The sequence below is a fragment of the Zingiber officinale genome, chromosome 7B (assembly GCF_018446385.1).
Source record: "Zingiber officinale cultivar Zhangliang chromosome 7B, Zo_v1.1, whole genome shotgun sequence".
Taxonomy (NCBI): domain Eukaryota; kingdom Viridiplantae; phylum Streptophyta; class Magnoliopsida; order Zingiberales; family Zingiberaceae; genus Zingiber; species Zingiber officinale.
The window spans coordinates 118,750,820-118,777,368 of record NC_055999.1 but is presented as its reverse complement, the minus strand read 5'-3'; the positions used below and the strand labels follow the sequence as shown (position 1 = coordinate 118,777,368).

Sequence of the window (26,549 nt, the reverse complement as noted above, 5' to 3'; positions counted from 1 at the left end):
GAATCACATACGTAAATCTCTTGGGGTTTGCTTTTTACTTAAAAGATACATTTTACTTAAAAGAAAAGTTTTATCGAAATGATAATCTACTCAACACAAATTCAAGATCTATTTGAGACAATAATGTCGTGGTAGGGTGTTTTTTTAGTTTTTTAAATATCTAAGGATTAAGTTCCAGTTTGATGAATTTTTCTTAATAAGTAGTTGATCTAAGAACACTGGACTAATGAACTACTTATTACGATTACTTATGATTTATTCTGATGGTTGATGAGAAATTTTTATGAAATGGAATTAATTACTTTTAAAATATATATGATAATTGATAAAAATAATAATTAAAAAAAATACAATAGTAATTAATCCAATATACATTTTAAACTTATTTATTTACTTATGAAATTTTTTGAACTTATTTATTAAAAATTTTATGTTTAGCTAAATTATTTATAAGCTCAAATAACAACGTTATTTTATTTATTTATGAATATTCACGAATAAAAAATTATTAGCATTTAACCTTATTTATCTTTATATACTTTTATATTATTGAACGAATATATAACTTTATCAAATTAAACCCCAAGCTAGCTACGTAAATACACCCAACTTTAGTTGTATTTTTAAATTATTAAATACTAGGGCTAAACTTAACCGTTTCTATATAAATTAGAAATATATATTTGGTAAATAAAAAATAATCTGAGAAAATTTTGAAGGAATCAACTAAATTATAATGATTAAGATTTTTGTTTTCATTTTTATTTGCACAATTTTGCATAAATATAAATAAAGTAAGCATTTATTTATGTATATATAATTTTCACATTTATTTTTTTAAATACTAGTTTTCTTATACAAATTCAATTTTAGGATGTCATAAGTAATTTATTTAAAATAAATGGGGCAAAAGGTAAAGTACTGATTTTATAAATATTACAATATATATTATTCAATGTTGATAAGAATTTATATTATAAATAACTATGAAATCATAGTTATTAAATGGATTCGACTTACTTATTTAATATTCATATTGTAATAATTATAAAATAATAATTATTATAATAAAAATTTAACTTGCTTATTTAATATTAGCATTGATTTTTTTACTAAATTCTAATATTTTAACCAGGCATTAAAAATTAAATAGGAGAGAAAAATAAATAAATAAATAAAAGCACCAAAATAAAAAAAATGAAATTAGGAAATTCTCGTAAATTTTAGGAAATCCACTGGCGTATTCGATAAATTTCCCAACATCGGACTACTCCGCTCGGTCCGAGACTTCAAAAAGCAGGGCGAGAGGAAAGTGGAGGCGACAGCGCCGTCTCCTCCGCATTCTTCGCCTCGAAGTCAGATGGGGAAGTCACCGGGGGAAGCCTCCTCCTCCTCCAATCCTGCCGCCGGCGGCCGTCCGCCACTCCCCGTCATGGCTCTCCGCGAGAAGATCGTCGCTAAGGTCCAGCAAAATCGAGTGACCCTCATCGTCGGCGATACCGGTTGCGGTATGACCTAGATGCTTTGCTGATCGTACCTCAACTTAGGTTTCATTTGAAGTCCTCTTTGGTGCTTTTTTGCCAGTTGCATTTTGTTGATGTTGCGTTGTTCATGCTAAAGATGGTTCCTTTTCTTTTCTCTGCCTTGATTTTGGATGACATAGGAATCCATGTGCACCGATAGTTCATAATCATCACTGATTGCTTAATAGTTAACTTCCAAGAACTAGTTCATAGATAACGCAATGCTTGGTGTTGTGTATCGCAAAATAAAGTTTAATTCGGTGAATTCATTTTTTGTTTATTTATTTTGTACAAGTATTGTTTTATCAATCTTGTAAAGTTGTACTTTGACTCTTTATTATCATTTTTTAAAAATTGTTATTCCACATGTTACAGGTAAAAGCTCCCAAGTTCCACAATTCTTGCTCGAGGAAAATGTTCAACCGATATTGTGCACACAACCTAGAAGATTTGCTGTTGTTGTAATAGCAGGAATGGTAGCTAAAGCACGTAATTGTGAAGTTGGACAGGAGGTTGGATATCATATAGGGCACTCAAATGTCTCCGACCTTGGCTCAGATCGGTATTTGCTCCTTAAAAAGTGCCATCGAAAATGATATTTTGTTTAGTTGTTTTACTATTTCTTTTCTTTTGTTCTTTTAGTGTTAGATTGTATATTGTTGATGAGAAAGACAAGGATAGTAATTCCATATTGCATTTAGCTAGTATCATCTGTTACTGCTCTTCTGTTGATCTTTGCTCTTCTGGTGTGTCTGCTCCACCTAAAGTTCTCCATCTCGTAGAGTCTATGATATTGGACAGTTTGAAGATGGATGTTCCTTCTCAAGTTGATTCTGAACTTTAGGATGCTTACTTTTTTCCTTCTATCCTGTTACAGATCAAAAATTGTCTTCAAAACTGCTGGTGTTGTACTGGAACAAATGCGCGATAAGGGATTAATTGCACTAAAGTATAAGGTTATAATTCTTGATGAAGTGCACGAACGATCAGTAGAATCTGATCTTCTTCTTGCCTGTGTTAAACTGCTTATGATGAAAAACAATGACATGAGGTTGGTACCATGTTCTGCTTTCCCATTTCTCAAATTTCCTAGTCAATGCTCTTATTCTTCATTGTGGTCTTTGTTTCATTGCATGGTTTTTGATGCTTGGCACAAGGTTTATACTTATAAAGTGTGTTGAAACATGATCAGATCTTACTTTGGTCTGTGTCAGTTGCACCGTGCTAATTCAATGCCTCAAGACAACCATATCTAGTTATATGCTATTGTTTCTTCATAAGCAGATGGTCACACAGTCATGGGACATCTGATATGTTATCTGAAACATACACGACCTATTTTAGTTATGTGAATTTGTCTTCAAGCTAGAGACTCACGCTGCTCCAATTTTGCCTAGGGTTGTTCTCATGTCTGCCACAGCTGATATTACAAGATATAAGGATTATTTTAAAGATCTTGGGAGGGGTGAAAGAGTGGAAGTTATTGCAATACCAAATGCGCCACAACAAAGTAGCATCTTCCAGAGGAAGGTTCTCTATCTCGATCAGGTTAGTTAAATCTGCTCGTTCTCATTCATATGATGTTGAATGTTGATGGTGAGTTTAAGACTTATATCTTCATTGTTTGATTAGATCTGGTTAACTGCTTGGCAAAATTTTGAATTGTTGATACCTTATTGGGAAGAAGTAACAAGATCTACATCGTTTGATAGGCTGATCTTGCTTAAGGATGCCAAATTCACATATTCAAACAAGGGGCTCAAACTTTGATATTTCACTTCCCGTGGAATCATAACCATTTATGGTGTGTGGCTCACGGCTTACCTATTAGTTATCAATTTACTTGATTTCATTGCATGACTTAGGCTTGTTCTTTTTCTTTCCTCTTGATTTTACCACCCAAGTAAAAGAGCTAAATGTCATGTTTGTTCTGCTAAAAGATTAATCCTCGTGGCCTATGGTGGCTGGAAGCTTCGAAGAATGGGATTTGGTATTTCCAGCCCACATAAAATTTAAATTGTTACTCCTTGTCTAGGGTCAATCAATCTATCAGTAGATATCTTTTGGACATGCCTAACATTGCTGCAGCAGTTTCTATTGGGTAAAATCAGTTGTTAGCAAATGTCTTGCGCAACTGACTTGACATCCTCATGAAACTAGAGGCACAACCAATAGTAAACACACTAACAATATCACATCCTTCTCATCTGTAGTTGGAGATTTGGATAGTTGTCCTTCCCATGGTTGCCAACAAGAACTTCAAATTCGCATAGCCAAAGGAGATAATTGGAACTAGGGGTGCAAACGAACCGAATCGAGCCGAATAATATGAAAATATTGATATTTGAGTTCATTCTCAAAAAATATATGTGATATTCAAATTTGATTCGAAGCTCAAAAATACATATACTTTTGGCTCAACCTTGGTTTGAAATAAAATACGAATTTGAGTTCGGTTCGAATTGTTCAAACCTTGATTCGAGTAGAATCGAACTATAGTTCAAAATGACTTAAATTCGAGTTCAATTCGAATTATTCAGACTTTACTTTGCATATTTAAATTAAAATTATGTAAAAATAATCAGAGTTCGATTCGAGTTTGGCTTGTAAACAATCGAACAAAATATTATGGGAATTCAGCTCAAAAAAATTATCAAATATGTGTAAGGAACTAGGGTGCTAAACACGCGAAAGCGCAGCGGAAAACATCTAGTTCCTCCAAAAGATCCATGCGAAAGGAAACCATATCCTAAGATTTACAGGAGAGGGAGTTATACCTTTGTTGCATGCCCTTCGCAATCTCGACAACAACGTTTCTTTAGATGCGGATCTTAGCACGATCAATTGATCGCACCTCTATGGTATCCACACGAACAAGCCTCGTTTTTCTCACAAACTCACAAAGTGGAGAATGAAACAACCAACGGTTGTGCTAGCAACCCTTCTTGGAAGTTTCGGTCAAGTGGAAGAGAGGAGGAGGAAGAAGAGCAAGAACACCAAAAACTCATCGTCAAATGAATAAAAAAAGCCCCTTTTTATAGATTCATGAAATTGCCTCATGTCTTAATGTCAATTGCCTTAATTGACATTAATATTTGTCTTCATCCAATGAATCTAATGCATGAGCAATTCAAATTGTTCACTTTTCATCCAATGCATCCAATGCATGAGTAATTCATGCATGAGTAATTCAAGTTGTACACTCCTTTTTCTTCATGAATTCAAATTCATAAAATCACTTAATGAGTCCAACTCATTAATCATCAATCCAATTGATTCAATGAGTCTAATTCAAATTGGACTCAATCCAATAGTTGGATCCACTTGAGTCTAACTCAATGAGTCTAATTTAAATTAGATTTAATCCAATGATCCATTATATGAATCCATCTCCATTGACTTGCTCTTTGTGTGTGACCCAATAGGTTCTCGTAACATTGGCAATGTATCCAAATCAAGGTTTAAAATTTCGACCCGTGCCGAGGTTTCGGTCTCAGATCGGAACGATACGATTTCGGTATCGTATCGTGCCGTGCCGATACAGTTTCGGTATTTTTTATTTATCTATAGTAATTATAAGATAAATATGTTTATTATGTATATAAAAATAAGTTGTATATTGATTTATTATAAGTTCTCAATTATTGAATAATTTAATATTATTAGAAAAAATAATTAAAAATAATTTTATTTAAATAGAATTGGTATATTAATAATTCAAATTAAAATAGAAGTATCTATTATAATAATAATAATAATAATACAAGATATTACTTTATATTAATAATAATTATATAAATTAACTATTTATTAATTTAATTAATTATTAATTAAATAATATATATTTTTAAAAATAAAAAAAAATCAGAATATAAATATAATTTATTAGAATTTTTTCAAATTTTTTTTAGAATTTTTAAATTTTTTTTAAATATTTAAATGAAATTTAAAATAATAAAAAATATATTAGAATATAAATAAGAATTATTATATATTTTTAAAATTTTTAAATGAAATTTAAAATATATTTTTTTTCAGAATATTAATTAATAAAATTTATTTAATTTATTTTAATTTTAAATATATTTTTTATATATTTTATTAGAATAATTTAATTAGGGTTTATAAAAACCTCTTCGAACTATCACATATTCTCCACGCATCCTTGGGAATTCTTTAAATTAATTAAATAAAATAAAAAACTATTAAAACAGAAACAAAAAAATCGCGTTCTGCCGCCGCAAGATCGCGCTGCGAGATAGCGGCCGATCCCGCGAGGGGCGTCCGGCGGCGCCGGAAGCGTCCGGCGACCCTGCCGGACGCTTCCGGCGCCGCAGAATCAATCGCGCACGACGCCTTCGGAGGAGCCCCCCGTCTCCTCCGGCGCCGCCGAGACGGGACGCCTCCCGTGCCGGTTTCGGCCGCCCGCGCGGAACGGTAAAAACCGTCCGTGCCGGGCGGCACGAAACGAGATTTCGAACACTGATCCAAATCAATATTTAGATACATAAGCAATGAGTGACATCTAGTAAGGCATCATTGCTACTCAAGTGACGAAAATGTCGAGATTCGACTTAACCTTTTCATGACTATTATCTTGTATGACTTAATCCTTCTATCCTTGATATCTAGATTGATCAATGAGGCATAGACCGTCATCCTCTTATCAATCTTTGTGCTTTTTGATCTCTAAGTAGACACACTCAATCAAATAAGCTCAATATCACATATTGACTCATTTAAACATGGTCATGCATTCTTGTGTCCTACTAATGGGGCACACAGATATCACTTCCGTTATATGGAAGGGATAAATTCTATTTACATCACTCACATCCCTCCGCATAACTTATTGCATGCCCAGTGATCGACTTTATGGTCCACCCTGTTATGGGTGACGTTTGTCGATATCAAAGTATACAACTCTTTATGTAGAAAACCGTAGTGACTTTAGGTCTAAGGACTATTCATACTAATAGTCACATGAAAATATTTATGACACTCATATAACGATCCATGAAACATTCTCATGGCGGGTCATTCAGTATATATTCTTTAATATATACTCATGTGTCAACCTGATATCTCATATCCATGACTTGTGAGATTAAGTCATCCATTGACCTACATGCTAGTCTCAACGGTTTAATATTGTCCTTGCATATTAATGCTTGACTAGAAATAGTTAAGAGTAGTGTTCTATGTATATCTACAATATCTCACTATCAATTCATCCTATGTTGTAGATTAGAACCTCCTATTCTAGGACAGTATTATACTTATTCATTTAGCACTGAATTGAAGTAAATATAATAACCAACTTTACCTTTATTAATAATGAAATATGATACAAAAGGAGTTCTTTACAATCATCTCATAATTGATACGAGGGCTAATACTAACAATATGTTCTATTTTTGGATAATTTTGATTATGAATCGTGAACGGGTTCAATTCTTTTGCACCCCTAATTGGAACCATTAAGATTGATATTAGTTCCAATATCATGATTGTGGTTGAGGAGGATTCCATGATGGATGAGAAGATGATACTGAGGTTGAATTGTTTCGGGGTTGAAAACTTTGGAAAATTGTGGATGAAGTCTTAGGGCAGTTTGGAAAAAGAGGTAACCTATGGAAGGTGAAGTGAAAATTTCTTCAAAACATATCCAGCATTTTTCTTGTTGAACTCTGGGATATTTTATAATTTTGAAAGTCGAGGGCATTTTGAAAAAAGAGTTGATACTGGTGGTGAAATGAAAATTTCCCCAAATATGTCTATTTTTTCTCGTATTATGTATTTGTTATGATAAAATATTACTCTCATTTTTTCCCTGTGTCTGCAATTTGGAACATATATTAAGCTTATGTTGTTACAGCTGCATGATTCTAGTAACAGAAATCTGTCAACTTTCTATATCATATAGATAATTACTGAATTTGATATGCTGATCAGGTTGCAGAGAATCTGGGCATGGATATAGATTCGGTGTCATCAATATGCTGTTCAGAATGGGTCCCTAGTGATGCTGATATTAAACCTGAATTACATGAAATTATTCACAAGTTAGTGATGCATATTCATAACAGTGAACCAGACATTGAAAAATGCATATTGGTATTCCTCCCAACATATTATTCTCTGGAGCAGCAATGGGTTCGTTTACGACATCTTAGCTTACTCTTCAAAATACACATTCTTCACCGAAGCATTGACACTAAGCAAGCACTGTTAGCAATGAAAGCCTGCCAATCTCACCGTAAGGTAATCTATAGTAGTTACATTGTTGTTTCTAAATTTTTTTTTGCTATCTCATTTGATGATCAGTTAATTCTTCGAGTTAACTATAAGCTAATACAAACGTCAGAGAATCATAAATGAGGTAGAGCATTAACACCAACCTGGCCTTGTATGTTTTAGCTAAGAAAAGTGTTATTTTAATTATTTTTATCTTTCATAGGAGATTGAAATTTTATACTATTTGTATTTGAACTATTCCTATATCATTGACAGAACCGGCCAAAATACATTTTTGTGCACATGAAATGCCTTCTAAGTTCCTACCTATTTCACCATTGTTGTCATTTGGAATATCATTGTGACTTGTTCTTCTCAGTTATTTTGTCACACCGTGATAAAATTTTCTTTTTTGTCTGTCATTGTTAACTTTAAGATTTCATTATCTTTGCCTTTTAAACTTCTATAGTGACTACTGGGTTAAATTACTTTTGATTAGTTGGATTACTATTTCCGGGCTTTTTGAATGATATTGAAACTGACCGAATTGTCATGGTCCTTTTAAATTTTGTTTCATATATAAACACATATCATTTTACACGCGAATCATAATGTGTCATACGATATGAACACGAAGCCATATAATTTTAAGACTTCAAAAAAAAGGGTAGCCCGGTGCACGAAGCTTCTGCCATACGAGATCCCGCGGAAGGATCCATTGTACGCAGCTTTACTCTGCTTTTTGCAAGAGGCTGTTTCCAGGATTCGAACCCGTGACCTTTTGGTCACATGGCAACAACTTTATCATTGCGCCAAGGCTCCCCTTCAATTTTAAGACTTACATGTACATTTTTTAACATGCTTTGGAAGTTCTGCTAATTTATTTGGAAGAAGCTTTATTACTTTTCTAAAATTACTTCCCAAAATAATGCAGTTTGTTCTTCTCTATTCCTTTATTTGAAGAACAGGTGATACTAGCAACAAATATTGCTGAATCATCAGTCACGATACCTGGAGTTGCTTATGTAATTGATTCGTGCCGATCTTTACAAATTTTTTGGGATCCTGGCAGAAAAGCAGATTTCTCTAAGCTTGTTTGGGTGTCTAAATCACAGGTGATTAGTTATTTTCATATCGGCTTTTCAGTGTTGTAAGATGTCTTGCTGATATGCATGCTCAATGAAATTTCAGGCCGAGCAACGTAAGGGCCGAACTGGTCGAACTTGTGATGGTGAAATATATCGGTTAGTCTCAAGATCATTCTATAATAGTTTAAATGATCATGAAGATCCAGCAATATTGAGATTATCATTAAGGCAGCAGGTGCTCATGGTTTGCTGCTCAGAGTCTAAAGCAATCAATGATCCCAAAGGTGAAGTTTACATTTAATTTTACTTGCTTATTTGGTTTTATAAGTCTACTTGAACTCAAAATGACGAGAACGAATCTTGTATACTTATTTTTTATAACAAGGATGATTTGAAATCTCGTAGTGTAACAAGCGACATGGGTAATCTCTCCTATGCTACCGTTGCCATTCATGTCGATAAGTATCATTTGTGTCCACAATTGACACGCTTTGCTGAGGGCTTTAGAGGCCTAACACTTGACCTTTGCCATATGGCAGTCTTATTGCAGAAAGTTTTGGATCCTCCGGAGAAAGATATTGTGGAGGATGCTCTTAGTTTGCTAGTCAAAATGAACGCATTGGAAAAGCCTCTTTCTAGCAGAGGCCGCTACGAGCCAACATTCTATGGGCGTTTACTTGATAGTTTGCCGCTTTCTTTTGATGCTTCAATGCTGGCATTGAAGTTTTGTCAGGTTGGGATACTTCGTGAGGGAATCATTATCAGTATCCTAATGGACGTCCAACCACCTCCGATTTATCATCCTTTCGGCAATCAAAATTTGGTATGGGAACTAGTTGTTTATTTAATATCTGTGATTTTCTTTTTACTGACAATTTTCCTATCTTCTTTTCCAAAGTACATAGACAATTTCTTCGATGGTAGCAGCTGCAAGCCCATTGCAAAGAAGGAAGCTTCATTGATGGCAAATTTGTGTGCCTTTCAATTTTGGGAGCGGGTTTTTAAGGTACTTATTTAAATACCATTTTAAAAATATATCGACCCTCACAATCTTATAAAGTTTTCTTGTTTACCTGAAGACATGCATGATATTTTTACAGGACTATAGAACTTTCTCCATTTCAATCATTCACTATCTATGACATTGACGATATCTTCACCAACATCTCCTTGTGTATAATAAATTAATATTTCAAAAACTCTTGCAATATTTTCTTGTCCATCCAACTTTAGGATTCTCTTATTTAAGTTTACATTTCTTTGTTTTATTTTAGTTTAATTTATGATAAAAGTTTTAGTTTATCAAGATTTTAGTCACAATTTAAGCATTGAATTATTTAAACATTCATCTATCGTAATATGTTTGCCAATAACAAACATCACGGAACTATTTCTCGCACAGCTCATTTGGTTCTAATATAAAAACATAAATTTATGATTGACTCTTGGTGTAAACTTAAAGTTTTAGAAAATTATTTATTTTATTCTCAATTATTTTAACACTAGTATCCATGATCATGTACGATCTTGTTCACCATTATTTTCTTCATCTTGATATCTTCATCTCTATTTGTCTTAAAATAAGGTAAACTGGGTGAGATGATATGAACTTGTTCAAAGACGATGAGTTTAATTTATCGATGTGGAAGGAGTTAAAGGTAAGAGTGAAAAAAAATGTTGATCAAAAGATTGAATTGATTTGAATATTACTATTGATAAAGTTTTGCATAGAGCTTAATGAAAGAATTCCATATATGTAGCTGGCCTCAAATGGTTGAGACACACTAGATGATGTTGACCATTAAGTTGCGTTAACCTTAACTCTCCATTGAACTTATCGAAGGATACATCTTTAGTAATTTTGTTAACTAGAGTTCTAAATCTCATTTATTAGAGTTGACCTAACTGGATAAACAACAAAAGGCAATTGATCGGTCTCTTCTTGAATGGTAAATAGGTGACAAATCCTTTATGGCATATGCATACATTCTTGTAGTGTTTTTACCGAATATTAGGCCAGTGATTTTAAACTTCTCTTTGTGTTTGCCCTGATTCTTTAAGGACAAGCACCGTCTGGAAAGACTAAAGCACGTTGTTAATGTTGATGAATCGTCGTATTCAGAAGTCTTGTTTTCTAAACTAGAAGAGGAATGGTGCTCATTTCACAACCTTATTCAGACGTCGCTGCACACTCTCTCTGAAATTTGTGAGCAAATATCTAGAGTCTATCGATGCTCGCTTTGCTTTATTTTCCTTAACTGAATTCATTTTCTGCAGATGAAGAAACTGTCGAGATACTGCATCGATTTAGGCCAGCCTTTCTTGCAAAAATTGAAATTCCCTGTTACTTGGAGCCATATACATTCAAGCACACATGCATTTTACAATCTGAGCTGGCAACAGATTTGGATGCCCTAACACTGGAAGACGGGAACCTTGATACCGCAACTAGACAACAATGTATCGCTTTACCATATGTTGCTCCTGATGATTTTGGTGCCACATCTGTATCTGAGAAACTGAAAAATCTTGTTAAAGAAGTATGTATCAAAAAACTCCTCTTCCTTTAATTTTCTTTGCAACCAGAAAGCGACTACCATTATCACTCATATCCAAGCATGTTCGAACAGATGCGAATGCAATATGTGGAAGACACATCTGGTTTTCTACCCAATACTGCAACTGTTTCTCAAGCCAATGAGCCTGCTATTTGTAAATTCTTTGCGATCGGAGCATGCAACAAGGGAGACCTTTGTAACTATTCTCACTCATATCAGTCCCAGAGGCCACTTTGCAGGTTTTTCCATACATTTCAGGTACTTGCACGCCAGTGCTTTTGGTGCTATGTACGATAGGAAGACATTGAATATGTAGAAAGATGACTAGTGAATCACGATATGATTTCTTTTACAGTATCGAAATTGATATCTGCTATCTATTTCTCTTTTTGTCTATCTTGAAAAACCGAGCAATAAAGATCAGTATCATAGTTGCCTAATATAGTATCAGCAAATAAGAAAATACATTGGTTGAAGCATCTCCTTTCTGTCAATGTCAAATTCTTAGAATTCATTGTCTGCATTGTTGATGCAATCTGTTTCATCTGGATCACTTCTCTTACCGAGTTCGAGCGATATTTGACCAACAGTAATTGATGTGTAATGTTCTTTGCGTATCTCTATGAAATGATATCATATTTGGTGATTTTTTTTTTATTTCGGTACATTATCCTTGGTTCTTGAGATTATATTTAAATTTAATTTCCTTTCCAATACCGTATTTAATTTTCTGCGAATGTGCAGGGATGTCGGAATGGAAATGCGTGTTTCTTCCTACACGACTATAGCAGTAGTGGTAGGAGAGCATTGAATTTCTGCTTACAAGAAGATGCAACTACTTCTGCTGATTCCTTCTTGCAGTTGCTTCCAATGATGCCCTACGAGTATGTTCTTGTCTTGAATGACAATGACCTATTCTTTTCGGTTAACCTCGCACAAGTTTATGATGCGAACAAGATAATTGCCACTACACATCGCTCATACTCTGAATTTGAGGAATCGCTTGGGATCACAGTGTTGTGTGATGTAGCTGAACCCTGGTATGCGTTTACGAAAAGTAATGAAATTTCAATTCCTTGGGAGCAAGTTAGGTGTATATTATGGTTTGCTGACATTGAGGACGATGCGGCGAGGCATTACCATCTTTTACAAGATTTATTCCGTCATCTCGCTGTCAAAATTTTGGCCGACACTTTGTTTGATATTCGGGTAATTATAACCATCAACAACGTCAAATTCGCACAGCTACAGGTATGTCTGACGTTCTGAATCCCAATGGTGCTCTTCTTGGAGAAAATCATGAAGTTGCATCACAAAATTTTAACTAGCATTTGAAATAGTTAACATGAAATTGAGAATACTGACCTTGTTAGAGAAACATGCATATCGTTTTGTTCTCGTTATTCATCGTTGAGAATCATTATTTCATTCACTAGTCGTATTTTTGATCTTTCTACTGCTCATGACGAAGCATGATTCTTTCAGGTGGAGAAATTGGCAAGGGAGTGTTTTTTCTTTCTTACCGAGTCGTTTTGCTTCGACGAATTAAGTTTCGGCAAGTTTTCTGGCTCAAAGAACACAAGGATAAACAACCACATCAGTGTGCCTGTTTCTTATGTTTTCGAGTTGTATCCCCCGACCGATCTCCAATTCGGGGATTATTCTACAGCGCTTCAGAAGGGTTTATGTCGACAATGAGAAGGTTTTTATTTACTTTGTAAATATACCAGTGTGGTTCTATATATATGCTCAAAATCTATATAAAAACAGTGCTTGTTAAGACTATTCTCGCATCACCCCATGTTCTTGTTTGTTTGGATCAAACATAGCAAAATGGATGGACACATACATAATCATATAGTGTTATAATAAGACCCCGCTATGCATTTGATCAATTCTTAGGCTCGAGATCAATTGGAAGTCCATCGGTAGGCGTCGGTAGGGGAATCCTCGCAAAACCATTGTCTTTGCAGCTCAATCTCCACTTGAATCTTGTGACCACATAATGCATCATAACCAGGGTTTCTATCCTTGCAAACTCATTCCCGGGGCATATCCTTGTTCCTCCCCCAAATGCCACAAAGGAGTACGGAGGAATGCACGATGGATTCTCGAACCGCGAAGGATCAAAGTTTTCCGGAGACTTGAAGATATTCTCATCCATTTGTGTGGTGCTGGATGCCCAAAGTACCTTCAAATAGTCGAAAAAGGATGAGATTTTACAGAAGTTCCATGTAAGTAAACTTCTCCCGCCAAAAGTAGCCGTTAAGATCTCTCTTTAACTACCTGCCATCCTTTGGGTATGATGTAACCTTCATATTCAATATCTTTCAGGGCCCTTCTGAAGTTCCCAAAGACAGGAGGAATCGTCCTTAGCACCTCCATCGCCAATCGCCATGTGTGTTTCATCTTGTTAACGTCATCCCATGTCAAAGCTTCGCTCGGAGCTTTGGCCTTCGCTATATCTTCGTTCTCTGACATCGACAACGCAAGAGAAATAATAATAGATAGGCATGCATTGTTCTTTTTCTCTTATAGCAGTTTGAATTACCGCGAAGAACAAGGTCATAGTTGGTTGGATCGTTGGCAAGATGACGGATGATGAAGGTCAAGAGAGTGGACGAGGTATCGTGGCCGGCAAACATGATGAGGACCGTGTTGTCGACGATCTCCTCCTCCGTCAAGGGCTCTGAATTTCCATCGCCTCCTAGACCGAGCAAACAAGTGATGAGATCTTGATCAGGGGAACACTTTCTCTGCTCTAGCAGGGTCTTCTTTTGACGGACGATGCCGGAGATCAATTGTGCAGCTCTTCGCCTGGCTCTCAAGCTTTTGCCGAATTTGGTGAAGGGTAGATCGATCGGCACCGCCCACACCCCGCTCAACATCTCGGCGAAGTCCTGGACGAGAGCTTCTCGGATTTTTCCTCTCTCGAGCCCAAGGACCAGCGAGCATATGAGGTCGAATGTGAGACCCTTGGTCAATGGATGCACCTGCATCATTGTTGTTGGGATTCAATTAAAATTTCACATTAAAAAAATTTAAAAAATATAGTAGATTTAAAAAGATGTATCATATTTCTATTGATATGAGACTTTTTAGATAGAGTCCAAGAATAAAATCATAAATGTTTAGGTTCAAAGTGAATAATATCATATCATATACGTTGATGTTGGTCTTGCCAAGCCAGTTCATCTGCAAGTGACGCTGGACTTCGTGGTCGATCATGCCCACGTACCTCCTCAGCACTTCGGGCTTGAGGAACTGCATGAGTGCTCCCCTGACGCGCCTGTGCTCTTCGCCGATCATCTCCAGCAGGCTCCTGCTTCCGATGATCGCCGTGGCCGATTTGGGCTGCTGCAGCGCCAGGGCGTCGCTCGTGAAGACGAACTTGTGGGCTCCAGGGCCGGCGAGGAAGACGGTGTTCCTGCCGAAGAGGGAGAGCTTGGAGATCGGCCCGTACTTGTTGCTTCTTCGTCTCAGCCATTGCTCGCCGGTGTTGCTTCTCATTGCTCGGAGGAGGCCGAAGCTCTGGCCGACGAGAGGGAAGCCGAGCGAGCCCGGAGGAAGAGGCTTCTCGTGGGGAGGCCTCCTCGTCTTCTTCCTGAGCACAAGAAGAGGAAGACAGGCGAGGAAAAAGAGAGTTAAGAAGACGATGACTGGCATGATTTGGGTGTAATTCCGAGGATCCAATGACTCAACGAACGAAGGAGTTGAAGCTTTTAAAAATGGCGGCGGAATCTAAATGATGAGTGAATGCAAGATGCCATGTACAAGAAGGACAAGTGTGTGTCTTAGGCCGGACTAATTGAAGAGTTGTATATTTGATGTCAAATTAACAAAATAGGTTTATCCACTGTCCCTAAATTATGTGTCCTCTCAGTCCCGTTTGTTGATCAGACAAATCAAATCACATCTTAAAAATATTGCACAGATCTCAAGGATGTCATGATCGTTTGATCGACAAGGGGATAAGGGGACACATAATTTCAAGATAGAGGATCCGAACTAGAATCTAAGAGATGTTTGGTTGGATGACATGACTTGAGAGTTGAGAATGGAAAAGGAATGAAAAATTAATATTTGATTTGAGAAAATGATGATGAATTCCACCAATTCAATCCCTAAATATAAAAATGAGTCATTATTTATTAAAATGGGAGGAATGAAAACTCCTCCATTCTTATTACCATTCCCATTCTCTTTCGACAACTAAGCATCCTCTCAATTGTTTATTTATAGCAACTAAGCATCCTCTCAATTGTTTATTTATAATTGTTTGATTGTATTTAGGGAATAGGAGTAGGACAAGGAGATAACTGCTAAGAAAAAAAAATAAATAGAGGTTATCGAACCTCGGAGTTGTTTTATACAATAAAAGCAGAAGAATTTTTTTACATAAATATAGTCGGATCTCTAATAAAAAGGCAAAGAAAGTCCTTTTGATTAGTATTCAAATCATGCTGAATCCGGATATTATAATAAATGATGATGATAATAGTTTATTTTCACAGAAGGCGCGCAAGAAATCGCTAAACACCTATATTTCAATATCTTAACCGAATCAATTAAATTCAAAATAAAAATCTTAACAACAACTAAACGAAAATGTAAATAGTTTTAAAATCCTAATGAGTAATGATACATAATATGAATATGTTCGAAAGTCGATGAGATGGATATTGAGGATATGGTATTTCCGTTGATCTCCTGTGGACTTCGCTCCGATCCTGCAACACAAGCAGCGTCAGTGCCGAGTTAAGGAAGGGGTCCCGGCGATGGCTCTTCGACGCTCAAGTCAGTCTCAGGCGAAGAAGCAAAGAAGCGAAGCAACACAAAGATTGTAGCACAACAGTAAGATATCGCATACTTCCGTCGATGCTTGGACATCTCTTTATATAGAGTTTCGGTCCTAAGGTGAATACACATCTCAAAACTTCCCTTGAAAAGACGTGTCAGTAAAGTATCCCTGACACAGTACTTTAATGGGTCGAGTATATCTATGAAGTGACAGTGAAAACTTCTTCTTTATTTCTGATATTTCTAAAAGTATCCCTGATACAGTACTTTTTTCTGAAATTTTTTATGTATTTCTGAAGTTGACATCGGAAGGCTGAAATTTAGATTGGTAATGTGCTAATCGACTGCAACAGATGGCAGTCGACTGGTACATGCTTTTTAGCATTTTCACGAGCTGATTTTGGGTATTCTTATGCCCACATTGATACTATAGTATGTGTAAAACTTAAAAATTAAGGATGAGAGCATATGCTAAGGGGGAGTTTGGGCTTTATGCTTTATGTTTACATATTGCTTGTAATTTTTAATGTTATTATTTGTGGCTAACTTAAACATATTGCCACAAATTAAAAAGGGAGAGATTGTTGGTGCAATCGATGATCGGTATGATCATGATTTTGATGTGTGTGTCAAAGAGTTTAAGTTAGACTTTCATATGTGTTTGATATGTGTGTTTAAGTCTTACAGGACTTGGTGAAACACACATGAGGAGCTTGGTGCAGCTAAGCTTGGGAAGCTCATCCTAGAGCTCAGATTCTTGAGTCGGTGAAGGATGATATGGAAGACATCCAAGGGACCACCGGACGAGGAGCAACTGAGTGGAGTAGAGGGAAGCGGACTTCAAGGCAACGTGAAGGATGACACGGAGAGGAGCCGCGGGCTCGGGTGCATTTGAGGGGCGAAGGCCAAAGGAAAAGGGCTTCAAAGGCGACTCTTGAGAGGATGAGTGTGAGTGTGTATGGACCAGTCGACTGGTGCAGTTGACTGGTGCAGTTGACTGGGAGTGAACAAAAGCATTCTGTTCGCTCAGCCAGCAACTACCAGTCAACTGGTAGTTTTACCAGTTGACTGGTAAATGACCGTTGGCAAACCGTTGGTGCTGCGAAGTAGCCATTGGCTACCTCCAACGGTAGCACTAGTCGACTGATGATTTTGCTAGTCGACTGGTGTCGAGGTGAGTTGATATGTTGATCAATTCTCTCCTCTTATTTATAGGAAGCTTTGGGACTTGAAGGAGGTTACTTATGCTTATTGAATAACTCCTAGTCTTTGCCCAAAACTTCCAAGTCTACTCTCTTCCTTCCAAACCTAAACTTCGTCATTGTAAAGAGGAAGAGATCCTTTGCGAGAGGTTTGCTCCACCGAGAAGGAGAAAACTCTAGTCGGAGATTGCCGAGGATTGATCCACCGAAGGATCAAGGGTTCGTCCATCTCAAGGACACGTTGTGGAGTAGGAGCAAGCAATCCATCGATCCCTTACATAGACCATCAGTGTTACCCGGAGTTGAGTTATAAAAAAATAAAAAAAATAAAGATGTTGAAATTTTGAAAAATAGAAAAAGAAAAGTCATAAAAATAAAAAATAGAGAATATTATAAGTTTTATTAATTAAAATTTTGATATTTATGTAATTATAATATTAGGTTTAGTTTGATCAAGATATTTTAATGGAAAATATTTTGGTCAAAAATATGTGTTAGAATTGGGTTAAACAAGATAAGGATCTTCTGATCCATAAATGTTAGATCATCTCTTAGTCCAACATTTATATTGATGGGAGATAATGATCTCTGTCTATTTAACATGTGAAAATTATTCTCTCATCAATCCATCTTTTCTGATCAAGTGATCCAAAGGATCTCATTCTGAACTTTTAAGATCAAATAAATTGAATTTTTATAAATAAGTTTAATATTCAATTCGATAATTTGTTTAATAATAAAAAATATATAAAATAAATAAACTCAACCTTTTAAAACTTATAAATAATCTATGCATAAATTTATTTATTAATTCAAATAATATTTCGTTATATTTTTTTTTATAATTTTTTTATCAAATAACTAATTTATAATGCCATTGTTAATCTCTAAAATTCTCCAAAAAGGTGACCTGAGAGCCTCACGACTGTCCCATATGGTGTGGTGACCTGTTCAGCTATGATCGAGAGGCATTCATCTGACTTGAGCTCTATAAAAAAATCCGACCCCAACAAAATTCTTAATAAAAAGCTTGAATAAATTTAATAAGTAAATAAATAATTTGAATGCTCGTTTATATTTTTATTTTAAAGTTATATGACATGATTATTATGATCCCAATGGAATTTCATGTATGATCAAAAGATAATTTAATATTTTGAAGGTCCTTCTAAATAAATTGTAATTAAGAGAGAAGACCATCTACTTTTAAGATGAATTGGATAAAGTCTACCACCTAAATTATATAAAAATAAAAAAAATATTTTTTAATAAATTAAAATTGTTCTAGATTGATTTAGGAAGGTATGAAATAATAATAATAAATGAGGGGTTTTTGTTAATATCTTTAATAGTTTCTAAAAAAATACGTTTACTTAATAATTCTGAAAAATACAGATGTAAATAAAAAAAATCAATATTATTAAATAGTATGTTAATCGTTAATAAAATTTTAAAAATAGTTTAATATTCATAAATTTTAGAAGGTATTTCGAAAAAGCTTGATCCGGAAAACAGCTGTATACACCGCAGCTGCACTATTCCACTCCAATCAAATCAAGTCTTTCTATTCTTCTTCTCATCATGCGATCGACGGTCCCCTTCAGCTTCCCCGATCGTTAGGTATTCCTCCCATGGCGTCGGCCGATCTCGCCGGAGGCGGTGGATCTGAAGCTGACTCCTCCCACTTTGTGCCTGGAGATGGAGGCGCTTTAGCCACGCCCAAGGACGACCAGCCGCTCCTCGAATCGGACTCCTCCTCCGCCTCGGTCGCCGCCGCTGCGGTACCGATTTCTCCCGAGGAGTTGGAGCGGAAGTACGCTCCTTACGTGAGAAGGGACGCCTACGGTGTAATGGGCCTGGGGCAGCTCCCGGCGACGGAGAAGGTCATGTTAGGGATCGCGGCGGTGACGCTGGTGCCGATTCGCGTGGTTGCAGGGGTGTTGATACTCGTGCTTTACTATCTTATCTGCCGGATGTGCACGCTGTTCTCGCCTCCGAGTCGGGAGAATGGCCAGGAGGACTATGCTCACATGACGGGGTGGAGGAGGGCGGTGGTTGTGCGGTGCGGGAGATTTGCCTCTAGAGCAATGCTCTTTACGTTTGGTTTCTATTGGATCAAAGAGACTCGCCTGAGCCTCGACAATGAGGTATTACCGGATTGGGTTAGAAATATCTCTCCAAGTTTTAAGTTGTTGAATCATTTTCTATCCACTTGATTTGTTGTTTCTTGTTCAGTTCATGATGTTGAATGTTCCTATTGTTCATCCTAAACAGCATCATTATCCAATACCAAATTTTTAAAACTATGTTTTTAATGACAACTTAGTGATCGATCCACTTAAAAATCATCAAGAAATACCTCCTACATGCGTAAGTTTTTTACTTTTCTGAATCAGATAGAATAAGGGTGATGACAATTGAGAAGATGGTGAAATAGATCCAAAGGTATATGCAAATTTTTTAATAATGATAATTGAGGCGATGGTGAAATATTTTCAAAGTTTCTTGTTCTGTTCATGCTGTTACATGCCCCTATTATTCGATACCAAAATTCTAAAACCATGTTTCTTGATTTTAAGTCATTGTACTGGTCTTTTAAACAAATATGACTCTTCATGCTTATGAGATTTTCCTCTTTCAGATGTAGGAACCTCTATAAAACATTAGATATCTTATATTATTTTCCTAAACTCCATAATTTTTGAAATTAGGTCAATGAATTTGAAAAACCAGGTGCAGTTGTCTCAAATCACATTTCTTACGTGGATATTCTTTATCATATGTCATCAGCCTTTCCAAGTTTTGTTGCAAAGGTATGTTGTTATTTTTTCAACAAATGCAGGTGAAATTATGAAGATATTGCGCTTTCTAATTTTTAACTAACATTTTGAACTGACACTTTTTGTTGAAGAGATCAGTAGCTCAGCTTCCCTTGGTTGGTCTCATCAGGTACTTTTCTGCTTTTATTTTCTCATTTTTTGACTTGTTGCTTACTAATTAACGCTTTATTATTTGACAATGGTGATTTACAAGTGCTATGATTCTGGATTCAGCTATTGTGCCTAATCATGCTTGCGAGGTTATCAAGCCTTTTCTCTCTCTAAACGATCTATTTGTCCATCTTGATCCAAAGAAATTTATAATTTTTAAATTCTCTTTCATTTTCTACTCTTCCCTGTGTCTTTGGCCATCAAATATTTGTCAAACTTGAACTTCATTTTACCAGATTTTTTGAGCTAAAATAGTATATGGCAGAATGGAAGTAAAGCTCTCCCTTATTACATCCCAACATGAATTTTTCACTTTATCTCAAGTGTCGTATAATATAGATTATCATGATTTATGTGGAACAATAGAAAAGATAATATACTGTACTTTATGTATCATTACTCAAATAAATCAACTATAGGGAATGATGACGCTTTGTTTGCAGCAAGTGCCTTGGTTGTGTCTATGTTCAACGAGAGTCCAAGTCGTCTAATTTTAAAGGGGTTTCAGGTATGTTCCTTTGCAAATCTAATCAATTATACAGTTCTGGAGTTTGGTATCATATTATCCGTATTGAACACTGGGCTCTTCATGAAATGCAATTCTTTATCTTTAATGTTACGAGGAGGATGAATAGATACGCCGATTGGTGTATTTAGAAACTAGTTGACTAGTTGGAACTTGGAACAATGACCAAAAGAACACTGTTTCAGCTGGTGCTGTGGCATGAAACATCAGTTTGCTGATCTCAAAAGGAGGAAAGCAGTGAGCACTTGTCATACTTTGGAACCCTATTCTCTGATATCTTACAATAGCTTGTGTGTTTGGTTGTCATTCTTGTTATTCTCTGAAGACCTCTTCTGGCGGATAGTTTAGGATTCAAAGGATAATTTAGAGACTGCTATGTCCTTCATTCCCTTGTGTTCCATTGGATGATAGTTGTATCCCTGTGCATGTCTAGCTACTACTGCCTGTCCCTAAATACAGGAGATCCAAAGAAGGTAATCCTTACAGTATTGGGAAGTACTGTGCAGAAAAACATAAAGGTAAGAGTAACAAAGATCTGGTCCTAGAACCGAATGAAAACAAAATTCTTGTTAGATATTCAGCAAAAAGTGGGCTCAACTCTGAGCGCTATTTGTCTGGTTCATTTTGAAAATTGAAAAAGTATTTTCAACTCCAGAGTGTTATAATCAAAGTTGTTGGAATGACGAAATTTCTTGACCAATTCGTCTGAAACTGAAGTTCTTGCTTAAGCAGTTCTCACTGAAAAGAGAAGATTATGGAATAATCAGATCCTTGATCTGTTTATATGAATATTGTACTGTTTGTTTGCTAAAATAACTAACCTAACAACAAAGAAGCTGTAAAGGCAAAGGTTTGGTAATGATATAGCTGTAATGATGACAACAAGCTATAGTGCATCAAACTCATAATGGTTTACTATAATGGACATGTCTTCTAGTATTGGAAAGCATCAGAAGAATTAGAATGATTGAAAATTAACTTATATGCCTGTTATACAGATCTTATATCATTGATCTCTGACGATTGGTGTTCACTTGTATTTCTATGATCTTTAGCAGTCCCATTAGCTGTAATGTTTTGTTTCAATTTTTCCTGCATTGTTTTGCATGCTTTTTTTAATTCCCATCCTGGTTTATTTATGTAGGTATTGTGACAGAAAGAATCCAGAAAGCCCACAAAGACTCTCTATGCCCAATGATGCTGCTTTTTCCAGGTCAGTATGCAATTCTGTTTATTCTTATCTTTGACTTCTAATAAATTTAGTCAGATTATTAGGAAAATAGGTTACCATTAAGGAAGCAGTGGCATCTTACTCTCCAAAAATAGAAAACGCTCAGCTCATATGCTTGCTCAAACATGACCCAGAATATGGTGGAACTCCTGCAGCGTTTTATTTTCAATGTTGTGATTGATGCAGTTAGCTCAAGACCAGATAATTACGTGGCCATTTGAATAATAAAATACATCTGATAAAATACACTTTTTTTTATTTCAATTGATTACTAGGGACTGTACTCATCGGTTTGTTTCTGATAGCTAGATTGTACCAGTTAAGCTGTTCTAATTGGTCTGTGTAGTCAGTTCGTTTCTGTATTGAACAAGTCAGTAAGCAAACTGTGCAATCTAACATTGGAACTGGAATGAATCCATGTTTTTAATCTTGATCTGATTTGCCACTATTTATAATGCCAGTTTTTGCACATTGAAAATAATCTCTGAATGAACTGTTTTAGCATAGTGTCAACCTCGGGTGTAAGGAAATATGGTGTTTTGACCAATTGTTGACCAAAAGACATCTTCTCATAACATTCAACTCTAAGTACAACAATGAGCCTATAGACCATCCTTTTTTTGACCTGTGACTGAAGTCATAAATGATCTTCAAACCTTTTGAACTTTGTTTAATCTATTCACTTTTCTGTATTCCAATTTATAGCTGGATTAAGTATGCATGTTGATTATTGACTAGAATTTTCATCACCTCATCACATTCAGCTCTAGCCTATAGTATAAGAATGTGCCTAGATACCATTGCTAAAATGGTGATTTTTTAAAAGATCTTCTATCACACAAGGGGGAATGTTCCTTTTCAGATCTTTTATTCTTAATGGCCGGGAGAGAATACTGAGGATGTGCTTGGTCTGGTTCTCCATCCAATGGGGAAATTAGGATTTTGCCTGATATCAGGAAAATTTAAGCAAGAGTTTTTTCAGTGCAAATTGGTAGCGTTAACTGTCCCTTCCTTGCTAAGAAGCACTTTAATATCATCAGCTTGTTCTTCCTATGTGGTTGATTGTCTTTACTTCAGTGGGGATGTATCTACGTGGGAGACAAAAAAATCAGTAAATTTGAATCAACCTGGAAAATCAATCTTATTTTATTTATTTTTCTTGAGGTATAGATCTTGTATGGATCTATTTTACATCAGTGCCTGTCTCTACTTTTTGTTTTTTTTGTATGACCTATAAATCAATCAAGATTAAGTTCTGTGTGCATTCTTCTGTACCATATCGATCATTGTTAACCATTCTATATTTAAACAAATGAACCTGCTTTTTGAATATGCTTTCTCACAAACTTCTAAACTATTTATTAAGATTCAAGTTATGACTTGTATTCCATTTAACTAATTCAGTTGATGTGGTGCCAATAATTTATTTTCTCAATTTCAGAGGGAACCACTACAAATGGTGACTATCTCCTTCCTTTCAAATCTGGTGCCTTCTTAGCCAAAGCCCCCGTGTTTCCAGTTATTCTTAAATATCCTTATGGTAGATTTAGTCCAGCATGGGATTCCATATCAGGGGTGAGGAATCAGCGACCCATTTGTTGAATAATATTTTGCCTCTATTTTCAGCTTATTTAGTAGATTTGCCGGATGCTTGAGACATGCATTTTTAAGATTTTGATAGAAACTTTTGCTGTATCAACTCTATATTTGTGTGTGTGGCTATTGAGGGTGGAGTGCATGACAAGAAGTTCAAATATGATAGATTTGCTGGATTTGTTCGTGGATTAGTCTCCCATCAGGCCATCACCTTGTGCTTGCAATTTACCAGTAATATGTGAAAGTAAAATTAGGAAATAATATAATATTCAAAAAAATGATGTACATTGAATGTATAATCGACACCCTATGCACCTGTCTGGGACACTTGGACATGGACACTAGAAAATATCCCCTTATTCATGGAGAATTTTAATTTAAATTCCTAAGAACATGGTTCTCCTAGTCATTGCCTATGGAATGATTTCTATTTGATGACCTTTCATTCAACCCACCAAATGAACATTACAATGTGGATTAAGCGTACAGGATGAACTGTACAAAATTTTAGGAATATTTGACCAGTACCAGATGTCATGGATTAAGAAGAGTTTTTAAGTCATCCAGTTTTATTGTCATTTTATCGACACAGACACTGGCCACCCAACTTCCTCTCTTGTCCAGAAATCAGGATTGCCTGGTCCTTCTGAAAGCTACTATTCTATTTGCATCTTCAGTAACTTATAAATATATATGTTGTTAGATTAACTCTTAAATTACCCTCTTGCTTATCTCCGATTTTATAAACATGTGCAGGTACGCCATGTTTGTTTGCTTCTTTGTCAATTCGTAAATCATCTTGAAGTGATCCATTTGCCTGTTTATTATCCTTCTGACCAAGAAAAGGAAGATCCCAAACTCTACGCCAGCAATGTACGGAAGTTAATGACTACTGAGGTATGCTTGGTCACATTCAAGGGCAGACACTCTCAAAGATGTACTAAAAGTTTACTACAGCTCTTATATTTAATATATGGTTTTTAGAGTTTGTGCTGGCTTTGATAGTTACCATCAAGCTTGAAAATTGAGGGACTGAACATACAATTAGCAAGGTCGTCGATGCTATATCGATTGAGATAGAATTATTGATGCCATCTAGGTGGTCTAAGTGAACTTATCTGTCTACTGGTCCTGGTCTGACTGGTATTGATAATGCGACTATGAAGTTGACTCTCTATTTTACTTGAAATCAACACATTTTGGACGTTTGAACCCCACCAATACAAATATTGGTTCTCAGATTGATATTGTTGGTCTAGTTTGGCCTTTTTCCCATGTTTAGATCATTTTCTGTTTGGCAACTGTGCTGTTTCACTCGACCAAAAAGAAAAATCCTATTTCTGTTTCAATCAGTGTGTTATGTTTAGGGCTTCCTATTTCTGTTTCAGGTGAACTCCGGTTTCTTTTAACTTTTTTCAGTATAAAATTTTAGTGCAAGCTTAACATTTTTAAGTGGCTTTATCACTTTGAGAAACCTTTTTGTTAATAAATCCTTGTTTGTCGTGTGTTTAATTGCCTGTTCGCCTTCTCCAGGGAAATCTAACACTCTCAGATATCGGACTTGCGGAGAAACGAATCTACCATGCTGTGCTGAATGGTAATAGTCTACCTCGTGTTTTACGTGAGAAAGGTGATTGAAAACAATAGAACAACTATTGCAAGATCTGTATCGGTCAGTCGAGTCGGTTGCTCCGTATGTGATACCTCGTGTATCTGTGGCCATGGTGCTAATTTTTTTCCCCTTTGTTTTTGAATGTTAATGGAAATTACTCTAACTCCTCTACTATTTGAAATTTTTAACCAATCTTGTGTTCCTTTGATTTCATTTCATGGTGTGAGGTGATCTTTGGGAGGCTGCACCACCAAAAACTAAATCATCTATTTGTTCTTGATGCAGGTATGTTTTTCCAAAGCTAATTGGGATTCTCTCCTTGTAGGTTTCTTTCTTTCATTTTTTTTTTTCCTTTTATAATCAATAGAAACAAAAATCGAAAAGATGCAAAATTACAACATTGCATTTATTGGTCAGCCAACCTTTCTCGCATCTACAGCTCAAAATAAAACTAAGATAAAAGAAAATTATTCATCTCAAAAATCGATGGCAGCTCTTTTTCCCCTTCATATTTAGCAATTTTTTTCTTCATTTTGGCTGTAGTATTAATTTTGTATATCAGTCGTTAACAATTTTATATTACAAATTCGTGATAAAGAGTTACTAATTATAGCCTTATGGATTTTTTTTTTCTTCCAAACTTTATTTTGAGAACAAGTAATTATGGAGATTTATTTGATGTGTTTCTTAAATCATCTGAACCTCTTTTTTTTCTTATATTGTGTTGCTTATGAAGAAAAAAAATGCTGAAAGAGACATCTTTTTTCTGGCTTTTTCCCTGTGTTGCGGACGAGTACGCATGCCAAGTCCGTATTTTAACAAATCTCTCTCTCTCTCTCTCTCTCTCTCTCTCTCTCTCTCTCTCTCTCTCTCTCTCTCTCTCTCTATATATATATATATATATATATATATATAATCATTCAACCTATCGAAAAGAAGTTTTCTAAGTTGATTCAATTTGATCTTGAAGTAAACGAACAGTCCTTTACACACTGTTTTATTTATTTTACAAATGTTTTTCATTTACAATTTGATGTTTAAATTAAAAGTAAAAAATTAAAAGGGCGTTTTTTTATTGGAATAGTCAAAATACCTCTCTTTCATTTATTATGAAAAGAGGTACATTTTTTTTTAAAAAAAAATTTGCTCTTACTATAGGTGTTATAGTAGTTACCATTTGCTGCTT

General features: G+C 35.6%; 3 protein-coding genes across 4 annotated transcripts; 2 read left to right on the top strand and 1 right to left on the bottom strand.

The window, feature by feature from the left end:
* The first annotated feature begins 1,269 nt into the window (after positions 1 to 1,269).
* On the top strand, positions 1,270 to 13,191 carry LOC122007226 (zinc finger CCCH domain-containing protein 4-like). 2 transcript variants are annotated; one of them, XM_042563042.1, is made up of 14 exons: positions 1,270 to 1,508; positions 1,899 to 2,085; positions 2,401 to 2,574; positions 2,921 to 3,071; positions 7,479 to 7,787; positions 8,729 to 8,875; positions 8,952 to 9,132; positions 9,388 to 9,671; positions 9,747 to 9,854; positions 10,910 to 11,054; positions 11,126 to 11,388; positions 11,479 to 11,664; positions 12,151 to 12,657; positions 12,892 to 13,191. In XM_042563042.1, the coding sequence occupies exons 1-14, from the start codon at positions 1,361 to 1,363 to the stop codon at positions 13,102 to 13,104; spliced, it is 3,003 nt and encodes a 1,000-aa protein (XP_042418976.1). In that variant the 5' UTR covers positions 1,270 to 1,360; the 3' UTR covers positions 13,105 to 13,191. The 2 variants fall into 2 exon arrangements, with proteins under 2 accessions (XP_042418976.1, XP_042418975.1); XM_042563041.1 differs by having other exon boundaries at positions 9,388 to 9,854.
* Positions 13,192 to 13,297: 106 nt separating this feature from the next.
* Positions 13,298 to 15,315, bottom strand: LOC122004745 (cytochrome P450 716B1-like). Its single transcript, XM_042559585.1, has 4 exons — positions 14,572 to 15,315; positions 13,958 to 14,399; positions 13,693 to 13,880; positions 13,298 to 13,597 (listed from the first exon to the last, which is right to left on the bottom strand). Exons 1-4 carry the CDS (start codon positions 15,070 to 15,072, stop codon positions 13,298 to 13,300), a joined length of 1,431 nt encoding a protein of 476 aa, XP_042415519.1. The 5' UTR covers positions 15,073 to 15,315.
* Positions 15,316 to 18,935: 3,620 nt separating this feature from the next.
* On the top strand, positions 18,936 to 25,576 carry LOC122007225 (lysophospholipid acyltransferase LPEAT1-like). The gene is made up of 8 exons (XM_042563040.1): positions 18,936 to 19,555; positions 20,120 to 20,221; positions 20,320 to 20,357; positions 20,842 to 20,906; positions 22,069 to 22,137; positions 23,597 to 23,730; positions 24,508 to 24,648; positions 25,285 to 25,576. Exons 1-8 carry the CDS (start codon positions 19,040 to 19,042, stop codon positions 25,387 to 25,389), a joined length of 1,170 nt encoding a protein of 389 aa, XP_042418974.1. The 5' UTR covers positions 18,936 to 19,039; the 3' UTR covers positions 25,390 to 25,576.
* The last annotated feature ends 973 nt before the right edge of the window (positions 25,577 to 26,549 follow it).